Source organism: Oryctolagus cuniculus, chromosome 12 (genome assembly GCF_964237555.1).
Source record: "Oryctolagus cuniculus chromosome 12, mOryCun1.1, whole genome shotgun sequence".
NCBI classification, from domain to species: domain Eukaryota; kingdom Metazoa; phylum Chordata; class Mammalia; order Lagomorpha; family Leporidae; genus Oryctolagus; species Oryctolagus cuniculus.
The window spans coordinates 53,120,625-53,134,283 of NC_091443.1; the positions used below are offsets into that span (position 1 = coordinate 53,120,625).

Genomic DNA, 13,659 nt, shown 5'->3' on the forward strand with positions numbered 1-13,659 from the left:
GGCAGACAGCCTAAGCTGCTCACTAACTTCAGACATGTTTTTTGAGCTTCATTAGCCAGTTCTCTCAGCTCTGTCTAAATACTACATTGAAAATGATGCAATTGTGTTCCTAAAGCATTACCTTATGGTACTTTTTTAAAGATATATTTTCTGTACCAGCGCTGTGCCGTAGCAGGTAAAGCCACTGCCTGCAATGCTGGCATCCCATATGGGTGCCAGTTCGAGTACCGGTTGCTGCACTTCTGATCCAGCTCTCTGCTATGGCATGAGAAAGCAGTAGAAGATGACCCAAGTCCTTGGCCTCTGCACCCAAGTGGGAGACCTGGAATAATCTCCTGACTCCTGGCTTCGGATAGCGCAGGTCTGGCTGTTGAGGCCCATTGGTGAGTGAATCAGCAGATGGAAGAACTCTCTCTCTCTCTCTCTCTCTCTCTCTCTGCCTCTTCTTCTCTCTTTGTACCTCTGACTTCCAAATATATAAAGAAATCTTTAAAAACAAAGATTTATTTTTCATTTGAGAGATTGAATTACAGATGGAGAGAGGGAAAGACAGAACCATCTTCGATCTGCTGTACACTCTCCAAATGGCCACAATAGCAGGAGTTGGGCAGGTCCGATGTCAGGAGCCAGCAGGTTCTTTCAGGTCTCTCACGATGGTGCAGGGGCTCAAGCAGTTTCCATGCTTTCCCAGGCCATAACAGAGAACTGAATTGGAAATTGAGCACACAGGACTGAAATCTTATATTTAGCAAAAATGTTGACATCCTCGAAGATCTCCCAGACCGAGAGAAGAGGAGATCTCAGGAGAGACCAAATACAGAAATCTCTTGGCAGGGGAGCCACTGCAAACTTCAGCAGACACCAGGGAACATCTTCAACCTGCTGGAACACTAGAGGCACCTTTACTGGAAGCAGGATCCTCTCAGATAGCTGGACCTCCCCCTGTACATTAGATTTTCTCTTCCCACTCCTAGTCTCACTTACTCCAGGGCTCCCGAGCCCTGAGACATCAAAGCTGGAATCTGTTCCTTCCCTGCCAGTGTCCCCAGACACCTCATGACTTTGGAGGGAAACCTAGCTCGACCCTCCCAGGGCTGCCCACCCACAGCCCCAGCTGCACGCCTATGGGTTTGTGCTCGGCTCCCTCTGTGGTTCCTCTCACTGTGTCTTCCAGGGCACAGTAGTACACAGCTGAGTCTGATAGCTGCAGTGAGGATTTGTGCAGGTGGAAGGAGCTGTCCTTCTTGACAAGAGTGGCGTGAAAACCTTCATGCTCCACTCTCTGGTTTTCTGTTGCACTTTTCAACAGGAGCTGAGGACCCTGATGGAGATACTGGACGTACCAGAAAAGGGACATTGAATAGCTGGTTTCGTAGTTGCAGTTCAGGGTCAGAGATGAGCCCTCGGAGAGGATAACGGGTCCCTCTGTCTGGGTCACTGAGTCTCCATTTGTCCTTCCTAAAATGATTAAGGTGTTGTTATTTAGGAATGTATCAACAGGACAGTTCTGGGAGCAAGTGGGACTAGAGATCTTCACACAGACCTTGGAACAGAAAATCATTTAAAAACAAAACATCACTTACGCACAGTTAGCAGCAGGACCACCACAGTCACTGAGCAAGACGTGGAGAGCATGGCTGGTGAGCTGGGAGAAAGAAAAAGTCCTGGCAACCTTGGCTGTACCCCAGATGTCAGGGTGACATTCCAGTTCCAGAACCTGGATTCTCGGTAGGAACTCCTGGTGAGTCCTGCTCTGGAAAGATAGCCTTCCTGCCCTGCAGCAGTTGGAACAATGAAGAGTGAACAAAATATGCACCTGTCAAACTGCTTAAGCCATATGAAAATTACCCTCATCTGGAGAAAGAAGTGCCCTCTTGTGGTTAGTCCAAGAATCTGCAGCTTGCATCATAGTTCTCTCATTTGACTTCATTTTTCCAGTATATTTGAAGTTAAAAGGGAGTATTTTCAAGGTTTTACCTCAAAGTAACTATAAACCTTTGATGTGTCTGATGCACCAAATACACTCCATTACAACGCAGTGTACACATGATCTTCCACATGATCTCTCAGGATTGGAAAACACAAGCATCATAGCCTGGTGTTAAACTGTATTTTGATGTTCCAAAACATAAAATAATGTGAAACTTCTTTTAGGACTGAAAAAAGGAAAGCTTTCAGTAATCATTTCCAAAAGCTGTCATCTGTATGTGGCACTGAAATACTAATTCTCCATCAATTTCTACCACATAATTCCTTCCACCTGAAATTGCATCTCAACATCCTGAAATCATCCAAACCACCCAAAATAATTCCATTATGGAAGAGTAACTCAGAGTCCAACAGTGTTGACAAAACAAAAAGCCATTTGAATTTTTCCACTTCATTTTAGACGGCATGATATGATAGAATTGCTGTCACTGGTGTGCTTGATAAACCCCACAAAGAATAAAAATAAGTTCCTTTTGACTGGGCCAGAGCAGCTTACCCCTCTCAGGCACATACCTTCCAAAACCCCAGGTTCACTTCTGATGCTCTCGGCTTTGCTCTTCCATGTCTTCTAACAACAGAAAACCAAGCACATGTGCCCGGCTTCTTAAATCTGCAGGTGCCACTGAGTAAAGCATTAGCTAGACAAATCTTTTTGTACATATATTAAAGTTCTCGCCTTTATATTCAGTAAACCTTTTTAATTTTTGAATTCCTCTTCTACATATTCTTTTACATGTTTTTGAGCTACTGTGTGATATTTCTACACATGTACACAATGTGGTCTGAAAAAATCAAGGTAGTTAGTATTTCCATTTGTTTATCATTATTTTTGGTTAGAGTTTTCTGTTGTCTCTCCTCACAGATTGAATGTTTCCTTTCACAGAAGGTGACAGGTCCAGTTAATCCCTGACAGAACCAGCAAATGGAATCCAGAGGTTTGAAATTGTGTCTTAATTTGTTTATCCAGAAATTTACCTGAAATACAATTGCTAACTGTTTTTGTGATGACATCATTTCTATAATAATAAATTGGGAGGTGGAAGTAGTGAATTTCTTAAACCTTCTGATTTCAGAAGATAGTTTGGATCTGGGATACGATGACAACTAGAATCCAAGAAATAGCTACGAGGAGTTAAAGCTCACCAAGAGAGAACTGCAGAGAGTTCCAGGGCTTCCTTCAAGTATTCAAGGAGCATGCACTAGGGAGGCCAAACAAATGCCATCCAAAAGAATTAGAGGAAGCAGAGCACAGCCAGTGCTCAACACGGGGGCAGGACTAGGCAGGTCCCACTAGCCATAGTGTAAAACCCAAAATTCGTGAATAAATAGTTGGGGTAAGTAAAAAGGTCTTGCTGCAGAAATAGGAGATTATTAGCCTAGAAGCAGACCAATGCATATATATTTATGTTATGTAAACCATTATGGAAGAAAGAGCTAATGGCTGAATACCAGGTATTGTCTATTAGGATGAAGACACACAAAATACATTCATTAAATGTAAAAAATGAATTCCTAAACCCAATCAGGAAAAGTTAAACAAAAAACAGAAGAAATCATTGGGAAATGCTATGTGACGATCTCATAGTATGAAAGAACATTGAACTTTTGTAACGAATCCTAAGCCATAAGAGAAAAGACTGGAAATTATGCATACATATTTTTTAAATATTCAGAAAAAGACTCTCAACAACTAACTAGCTAATCAAATTCAACAATACTTCAGAAAGCTCACTCACCCCACACCAGCTGCAGGTTTATCCCTGGTATGCAAGTTTGGTTGAACTCTTTAATTAACACATAATTATTCTTAGGCATTTAAATTTAACTGAAAAGTGATCCCTGTTAAATATAAGAGTGGGAATAAGAGAGGGAAGAGATGTACAGTTCAGCACATGCTCAATCAGACTTGCCCTTAATGGGAGGGTTAGAAACATGCCAGGGGATTCCAATTCAATCCCATCAAAGGTGGCATGTACCAATGACATCTTACTGGTCAAAGTGATCAATTTCAGTTCACAATTGCTCATAATGATAGGATTGGGGGTCAAATGGATCACATAAGCAAGACTAGTGTCTACTAATAATAACTGGTATAATTAAAAAGGAGAGAACAATCCAATATGGGAAGTGGAATACACAGCAGACTCATAGAATGGCAGATGTCCTAAACAGCACTCTGGCCTCAGAATCAGACCTTAAGGCATTCGGATCTGGCTAAAAACCCCAAGAGAATATTTCAGGCATGGAAAGCCAAGACACTCTGGCAAAAAAGTGACCTAAATGAAAGATCTCCATGAGTGAGATCCCAGCAGAGAACAGGCAATCAAAGAAGGAGGTACCTGTCCCTAATGTGTTGTACTATGTGAATTAACAGTATAACTAGTACTCAAACAGAACTTTATACTTTGTGTATCTGTGTGGGTGCAATCTGTTGAAGTCTCTACTTAGTACATACTAAGTTGATCTTCTGTATATAAAGATAATTGAAAATGAATTTTGATGAAGAATGGGATGGGAGAGGGAGTGGGAGATGGGATGGTTGCAAGTGGGAGGGAGATTATGGGGGGGAAAGCCACTATAATCCAAAAGTTGTACTTTGGAAATTTATATTTATTAAATAAAAGTTAAAAAATAAAATAAAAGTTAAAAAATTTAAAAAAAAAAAGAACTGGTAGGCTCCAAACACAAAGAAATGATAAGAAAATAGAAGTGCTAGTTGCATGGGTTGATTGGCTTATACTGTGCATAAGTATTGAAATATTTTAGTATACCCCATAAATTTACAGGTATTAATGTTAATCAAAGAAAACAATACGATAATTTAAATGAGTATTTTTAGATTACTAAATCATGTATTTTAGTTACTTCCAAAGTGGCTAACAAATGTACCCTCCCACCAGAGTTTGCCACCATCACTGCATGCTTTGCAAATTTCTCTTTTTAATTTGAGAAGCAGAAAGACAGAGAGTGAGAGAGAGAGAGAGAAAGAGAGAGAGAGAGAGAGAATGACATCCTATCCACTGATTGAGTCCTCAGATGCCTCCTATAGCTGGAGCTGGGCCATAAGCCAGGAACCAAGAACTCATGAATAGCAGGGACCAAGCTGCTTGAGCCAATATGGCTGACACCCACTCTGCATTGACAGGAAGCTGGACTCAGGAGCCAGAGATGGGCATCAAGCACAGACATCTAAACCTACGGATTAACCTCTAGGCCGACTAACTACACCAAGCACCCTTGTTTCAAACTAGCATTACAGGGATTCCAAAATCGGGTTTGAAAGATATTTATATACATTTTTGGCAATATCAATAGCTGTAAGAATTTTCCATTTCTTTGTGAATAATGTGATTTTTCAAATTGCCTCATCATACCATGTGAACTGTTATCTGGATATTCATGTTCATTTTCATCTATGAAAATAAAATTATTTAGGAAAATCACAAACCAATTGTCAAATTACTGACAAAATAACAACAGTCATTTTGATGTAATTTAGGTATTTATTTCAAAATGATTTTGCTCTTAACATTTAGATATGGAACCTTTTAATTTTCTCTGAATTTCTTCCACTATTTTTAAGCTCACAAATCCTTCCCTGTGCAGTTACTTAATTAATACACATTAACCTTTTTACTAAGAACTTCAAGATTTAATTAGTTTGATCCAAAATCACGTGAGGTACTTGATTTACTTTATTTTTTACTCATTGGTAATTTCACAGCCAGTCAATTTTTTTCTCAAATATTCAACTTTGTGATACTCACACTGGAGTGTTTTTTTAGAATGTCCTTATATTAAACTACAGAAAATCCCCATCGCCAACAGCAACAACAGATGAGATGCCTTCAGCCCTCACTGCGGGTTTGAGTAGAGGCTGCAGGTGCCTGGGGAGCACTGTGCTCTTGCAGCACAGAAGTAGGTGGCTGAGTCTGCAGGACGGGCAGCTGCAATGTGCAGGGAGAGATGTTTGTCCTTCTTGCTCATGAGGACGGTGAGCCTTTGCTCTTCTTTCTTATCCACATTTGAGAGAATGTTTATAAGGAACTGGAGACCTGCTCCAGGTTCTCGCTTATACCAAAAGAAGTAGGAGGTGGCACTGTCTGTGTAAGTGCAGTTGATAACACAGGTGTCTCCCTCCCGGACACTCAGGAAAGAAGGACTCTGCTCCACCGTCTCTCCTCCACTCACACCTGTGCCAAAGGAGAAGTCAGACATGATTGTCAGATCATCACTCCCGGAGATTGCATTATTTTTCATCACATTATTTCAGGCAATCTGGAAGAGGCCAGCCTCCTCAGACTTCTAATGAACATTTTCCAAGCACCCTCTTCCCCAAAAGCTCCCAACTCACAGTGCAGCTGCAGCCACAGGAACAGGAAGAAAGGTCCTGCAAGCGTCCTCATGGTTCTGCCCATGAGAACCGGTGATCTCCAGCCAGGAGAGCTCCGTCTATCACAGAGGTCTCCTCCTTTGCTCCAAAGCATAGCAGACTTCAAATGCACAGGCATCTGCTTCTGTCTTGAGCCTGCTCCTATAGAAGTCAACCAAAAAGAGCCTGTCCTATACCATGGGTCTGCAGAGACACACTGCCCTCTTGTGGTAAAATCTCTAACTCCTATACTTGGACACCAAATTCAATTTTATCATCCTGTGTCTTTGATAGATTACACAAATAATCAACAGGTCTAATACAGTAAGTTCTAAGTGTGTCCTCAATCAGAAAATAATTAATATTGGCACAAAACATACTAAAATCTGTGTCTCAGAATTCCACCTCATCTTCTCAGACATTAGTGAGATATTTTAAATTAATTTGGAGTTATAAGCTTTCCACATTTATCCAACAACAGAGTTAGCCTATTTGAAATAAAGAAAACACTACAAGTGAGTCCATGAAGTAGCTGAAATGTAAAATATAAAATCTTTCCTCCTCTTCCCAACCCAACTTCTTAAATTGGCCGGGGAATCCCTCAGTTAAATCAACCGTCTTGGTTCAGCTCTACTAAGAAAAACTCTTTCTACAGGTGATATTTAAGTACAAAGACTGTAGCACTAGCGAGAATCTGGCTACGTATGTCAGATGATGCTACTGCAGCTCTGGAACTCCAAGTGTGGGTGTGCTCCTGATCTTATCCCAAGAAACTGACAGTGCCATAGACCAACACAGGAACGATCCTTTAGTAAAAATGACTAAATTATAGAGTAGAGTAGACAAGAGGGGCCTGACCTACTGTGAATGAATAGTATTAGTACATCCAAGGGAAGAATTGACCTTGTGGATTGTGATGACAAATCTGATGTGACTCTAAAATCTTTTTTTTTTTCTGGAAGAACAGATTATCTGAGACTCTTGATATGTGGTTTAATTATTGCCAGGTTTTGATCTAACATCACACCATAGATGGATATAAGGCAAACACATACGTGTCTTCAGACGTGTTTGTATTTCCTAATAACAAAGTTGGTAACTGCTCCTCAAATATGACTACAGAATAATATATAATAGAATTACCCCTTCCAGCTTTTTGGACACTGCCGACTCAGAGTCCAGATGCAAAAGCTTTTTCCTAGATTGTATTTGGTCTCCAATCATTGCTTGAACTATCTACCTATGATAACAGCCTTTACTCCTTTAAAATCTCTCTCCAAATATGTCTCATTTGTTTTAATATCTTGGGTCTTTCTGGCAGAAAGAAACCAGAGACACAGAGAGAGATTTTGTCTCCTTATTCACTCCCGCAAAAGCCCACAACAGCCATGGCTGAGCCAGGACAAAACCAGGACCCCAGAACTCAATTCAAGACCACCACATCAGTGGCAGGAAGCAAAGTTCTTGAACATCACCTGAAGCCTCACGGGGTACACATTAGCAGGAGGCTGGAATAGGGAGCAAAGCCAGGGCATAAACCCAGGCCCACCAATATGGGATACAAGCATCACAAGTGGCTTTTCAACTGCTGTGTCAGTTGAACCCCCTGGAGCTGTGATCCCTCCAGCATTTCATTAGAAAGCCCAAGTTGTGAATCAAAGTTGTCACTTCTGGCAGAGCTTGAATTCTAAACGTTATCTAGTTTAGGGAAGTTGCTAAAATTTATTTTCGCCTTCAGCCTTTTTTTTTTTTTTAGATTTATATATTTATTTGAAAGGCAGAGTTACATGGCCGGTGCCGTGGCTCACTTGGCTAATCCTCTACCTGCGGCGCTGGTACTCTGGGTTCTATTCCAGGTTGGGGTGCTGGGTTCTGTCCCGGTTGTTCCTCTTCCAGTCCAGCTCTCTGCTGTGGCCCAGGAAAGCAGAGGAGAATGGCCCAAGTCCTTGGGCCCTGCACCCGCATGGGAGACCAGGAGGAAGCACCTGGCTCCTGGCTTCAGATCAGCGGAGCACGCCGGCCATAGTGGTCATTTGGGGGGTGAACCAACAGAAAGAAGACCTTTTTCTCTGTCTCTCTCTCACTGTCCATCTCTGCCTGTCAAAGAAAAGGCAGAGTTACAGAGAGGCAGAGAAAGAGAGAGAGAAAGAGAGAGAGAGAATCTTCCATTCAGTGGTTCACTCCCCATATGGCTGCAATGGCCAGAGTTGGGTCGATCTGAAGCCAGGATCCAGGAGCTTCTTCCAGGTCCCCCACAAGGGTACAGGGGCCCAAGGGCCATCTTCTACTGCTTTCCCAGGCCATAACAGAGAGCTGGACTGGAAGTGGAGCAGCCAGGACTTGAACCAGCACCCATATAGGATGCCGGCACTGCAGGTGTAGGCTTAGCCCACTACGCCACAACACCAGCCCCATCAGCTTTCTAGCGATTGTTTCCCACCTGTTCTCTAGGAGTCTAGAGCTGACGTACACACTTTAGGAATAAACCAAGCATAATGTCTAAAGACTTCAAGACTCCTTACTCTGTGAATCGCAGAAGCACCAGGCTCCAAACTTTAGGCCCAGGAAGTCATCTACCTCCTACTGAGCTCCACGTCCCACATGTCAAGCACTGGCATGTGGATCTGGCCTACGTGTTTGGGTCCAAGTGTCACATCCACCTAGTCTGTGCATCTTTCTGCTGGCTCTCCAGAGTCTTCAAATGGCATTTTAAATGTATTTTCCCTGATTTTGTGATACTATGGATTAACCAATATAATCCATGACTTAATAGTAGCCAATTCTAAAATCTACTGATAACTGAGTTATTTTTTCACAATTAAGTTATCCAGAATCAGTTTTGTTGGTTGCAGCCAAAACCTTTGAACACTACCATACTTAACAAAGGCATTTTGGAAAAAAAAAAAAAAAGGCATTTTGGGACTTAAATGAGGTAATCTATGATTTGTACCTGGCAATATTCCCAGTTCCCATAAAGTGTCAACCCATGTTAATTCACTCACTCTCTCTCTTCCTCTCTCTTTTTTTCTGTCACATGCCCACTAATCTCATAAGCCTTGCAAACTAAGAGACATAGAGAACCACACATACACATGCACACAATATTCAACTATAGGAGTAACCCAGTGTGGACTAGATTTAAGAGTGCTATTATCCTCTCATCCCTCATATCTCACAGGCTCTAGTCTTTCATCTTTGTTAAGCTTTCCAGGTCTGGCTCACTGTTGTAAAACCTGTCAAGCTGGGGTTAGCATTGTGGCAAACCAGGTAAAGCAGTCGCCTGAAAAGCCAGCATCCCATATGAGCGCCAGCTCCTGTCCTGGATGCTCCACTTCCAATCAAACTCCCTCCTAATGGCTGAGAAATGCAGTGGAAGATGATCCAGGTGCTTGGGCCCCTCCAACCCATGTGGGAGACCCGGATGAAGCTCTTCCCTCCTGGCTTTGGCCTGGCCCTGCACTGTGGTTGCAGCCATCTGGGGAGTAAATCAGCTGATGGAAGATCTCTCTCTCTCTCTCTCTCTTTCTCTCTCTTGTTCTCTCTCTGCTGCAGCAACACATTTCCTGGTGTCTGGCTTTGCAGACGATTTCAGAACAACACTGTCTTCACTGTATGCCCCTGAAGAATGCTTAATAAATCAATATCATCACACTTACAAGAAACCTTAATTTTTGTTTTAGAAACATACATTTCTCTTCAAAGTGATAAGAAAAATGGAAAGATGATGAGGCCCATGTCAAAATTCTGCACTTCAACGAAGGAAAAAGAACTGAAGGAAGAGAGCAATGTAATTGTTGAAGCAAATTATTCCTAGAGCAGGTGAAAATTTAGAATTTCTCATATTTAAGAAGTTGTCTATGTAAAATGTTACATGTACCTGAAGAAAAATATAGTCTTTCACCCAAAAAAAAAGAGAATGAATGCAGGAGAAATAAAATAGTGACGTAAAAGCAGTAAACATTGAGATTTATAAGATTCAGCAAATGTGAGATGCTCAGGTTAGGACTTCATATTCAGTGGGCAATGACTCAAAATACTAGTCTGGTGATCTTGATTTGTAATACTATTTTAACAAAAAAGAAATACCAAATGCTAGCCATGATTTATTTGTATGACAGTATTCCAAGACATTTTAACCTTAAACACTATATTGACAGTACTCACATACCATGCAGTTAATAATTTCAGACTCTGAATGATAATAAATTGGATTATGAAAAGACAGAGAACTTTCTGTCTGGAAGAGAATACTCAGACCATCATTTCAGGTGTCCATGGGAGGGAGAATTCTGTAGGGCACCAGTTAGGTCAACCCTACAGCCTTATGATTTAACTACAAATCACAAACTTTTGACACAGATTCATTCAAATATTCTAAAGCTTATTTGGTCATTTAGAAGCTGAAATTCTTGAAACATGTTTTAAAACATCCATACATTTTTAAAATACAGAAAATCCCAATCGCCAACAGCAACAACAGATGAGATGCCTTCAGCCCTCACTGCGGGTTTGAGTAGAGGCTGCAGGTGCATGGGGAGCACTGTGCTCTTGCAGCACAGAAGTAGGTGGCTGAGTCTGCAGGACGAGCAGCTGCGATGTGCAGGGAGAGATGTTTGTCCTTCTTGCTCATGAGGACAGTGAGCCTTTGCTCTTCTTTCTTATCCGCATTTGAGAGAATACTTATAAGGAACTGGAGACCTGCTCCAGGTTCTTGCTTATACCAATAGAAGTAGTCGGAGGCACTGTCTGTGTAAGTGCAGTTGATAACACAGCCATCTCCCTCCTGGACACTCAAGAAAGAAGGACTCTGCTCCACCGTCTCTCCTCTACTCACACCTGCAAAACAGAAGTCAGAAAAATCATCAGGCCAATATTCCCTAGAGATAACATTGTTTCCTCACATTATTTCAGGCAATCTGGAAGAGGCCAGCCTCCTCAGACTTCTAATGAACATTTTCCAAGCACCCTCTTCCCCAAAGCTCCCAACTCACAGTGCAGCTGCAGCCACAGGAACAGGAAGAAAGGTCCTGCAAGCGCCCTCATGGTTCTGCCCATCGGGACCTGCGAGCTCCAGCCAGGAGAGCTCCGTCTGTCAGTTGTGTCTTCCTTTCCTCCAAAGCAGAGATTTCTTAAACTCACTACAAAGGCATCTGTTTCTGTGTTTAATCTGCTTTAAGAAGTCAACCAAACAGCCTGTCCCATATTGTGCATTAACAGAGACACTCTGCCCTCTTGTGGTCAGATCCCAACTGCTAAACCCTGTGACGAAATCTGATCTTTTTTTCACTTTTATTTAATAAATTTAAATTTCCAAAGTACAGCTTATGGATTACAATGGCCTTTCCCCCACCCCCCATAACTTCCCTCCCACCTGCAACCCTCCCATCTCCGGCACCCTCTCCCATTCCATCCACATCAAGATTCATTTTCAATTCTCTTTATATACAGGAGATCAATATTAAGTAAAGATTTCATCAGTTTACACCCACACAGAAACATAAAGTGTAAAATACTGTTTGAGTACTAGTTTTAGCATTAATTCACATTGAACAACACATTAAGGACAGAGATCCTACATGAGGAGTACGTGCACAGTGACTCCTGTTGTTGACTTAACAAATTGACACTCTTGTTTATGGCATCAGTAATCTCCCTAGGCTCTTGTCATGAGTTGCCAAGGCTATGGAAGCCTTTTGAGTTCGCCAACTCTGACCTTATTTAGACAAGGTGGAAGTTCTCTCCTCCCTTCAGAGAAAGGTACCTCCTTCTTTGATGGCCCATTCTTTCCACTGGGATCCTACTTGCAGAGATCTTTCATTTAGGTATTTTTTTATTTTGCTAGAGTGTCTTGGCTTTCCATGCCTATAATACTCTCATGGGCTCTTCAGCCAGATCCAATGCCTTAAGGGCTGATTCTGAGGCCAGAGTGCTGTTTAGGACATCTGCCATTCTATGAGACTGCAGTGTATCCTACTTCCCTTGTTGGATCATTCTCTCCCTTTTGAATTCTATCAGTTAGTATTAGCAGACACTAGTCTTGTTTATGTGATCCCTTTGACTCTTAGACCTATCATTATGATCAATTGTGAACTGAAATTGATCACTTGGACAGGTGAGATGGCATTGGTACATGCCACCTTTATGGGATTGAATTGGAATCCCCTGGCACAATTCTAACTCTACCATTTGGAGCAAGTCCAATTGAGCTTGTCCCAAATTATACATCTTCTCCCTCTCTTATTCCCACCCTTATATTTAACAGAGATCATTTTTCAGTTAAATGTAAAGGCCTAAGAATAATTGTGTGTCAATTAAAGAGTTCAACCAATAGTATTAAGTAGAACAAAAAAAACTAAAAGGGATAAAGTATTAAGTTGTTCATCAACAGTCAGGACAAGAGCTGATCAAGTCACCATTTCTCATAGTGTCCATTTCACTTCAACAGGTTTCCTTTTTGGTGCTCAGTTAGTTGTCACCAATCAGGGAGAACATATGATATTTGTGCCTTTGGGACTGGCTTATTTCAGTCAGCATGATGTTTTCCAGATTCCTCCATTTTGTTGCAAATGACCGGATTTCATTTTTTTCCTCTGTATAGTATTCTATAGAGTACATATCCCATAATTTCTTCATCCAGTCTACTGTTGATGGGCATTTGGATTGATTCCAGGTCTTAGCTATTGTGAATTGAGCTGCAATAAACATTGAGGTGTAGATGGCTCTTTTATTTGCCAATTTAATTTCCTTTGGGTAAATTCCAAGGAGTGGTATGGCTGGGTTGAATGGTAGGGTTATATTCAGGTTTCTGAGGAATCTCAGACTGGCTTCCATAGTGGCTTTACAAGTTTGCATTCTCACAAACAGTGGGTTAGTGTCCCTTTTTCCCCACATCCTCGCCAGCATCTGTGGTTGGTAGATTTTGTATGTGAGCCAGATCTGATAGTATCATTATATGCCTCTGGAAAACTACAAAAGAATAGCACTATGTCAAGTAAAGTAAGTTCCAATCAGAAGTGATCCAGATTAACAGAAAGCAAACATAATATAAATGTCAGGTTCAGAATTCCACTTCATCTTCTAGGCACACTACTAAGATATTTAAGTCGATTTGATGAGGCAGGTTTTTCATGTTTATTTAATAACAGGACCACATATTTGAAATCAGGGAAATTCTATTGAGTCCACTAAGTAATTGAAAGTAAAATCCTTCCAACTCATACCTCCCTCACTGTTTAAATAGGCCAGAGACTCACTCAACCAAATCAGTCATCTTTCTTCAGCTCTAAAGACAAAAACAG

General features: G+C 41.5%; 3 gene segments (V, D, J or C); all 3 read right to left on the bottom strand.

Annotated features, from left to right (window-relative positions):
* Nucleotides 1–1,040: 1,040 nt before the first annotated feature.
* Nucleotides 1,041–1,895, bottom strand: LOC127483850 (T-cell receptor alpha chain V region RL-5-like). The segment is given in 2 exon segments: nt 1,041–1,458; nt 1,584–1,895. Coding segments are annotated over 2 exon segments (675 nt in total).
* Nucleotides 1,896–5,844: 3,949 nt separating this feature from the next.
* LOC138844798 (T cell receptor alpha variable 5-like) lies at nt 5,845–6,207 on the bottom strand. The segment is given in 1 exon segment: nt 5,845–6,207. A coding segment is annotated over 1 exon segment (363 nt).
* Nucleotides 6,208–10,859: 4,652 nt separating this feature from the next.
* Nucleotides 10,860–11,416, bottom strand: LOC100340777 (T cell receptor alpha variable 5-like). The segment is given in 2 exon segments: nt 10,860–11,197; nt 11,353–11,416. Coding segments are annotated over 2 exon segments (402 nt in total).
* Nucleotides 11,417–13,659: the final 2,243 nt, after the last annotated feature.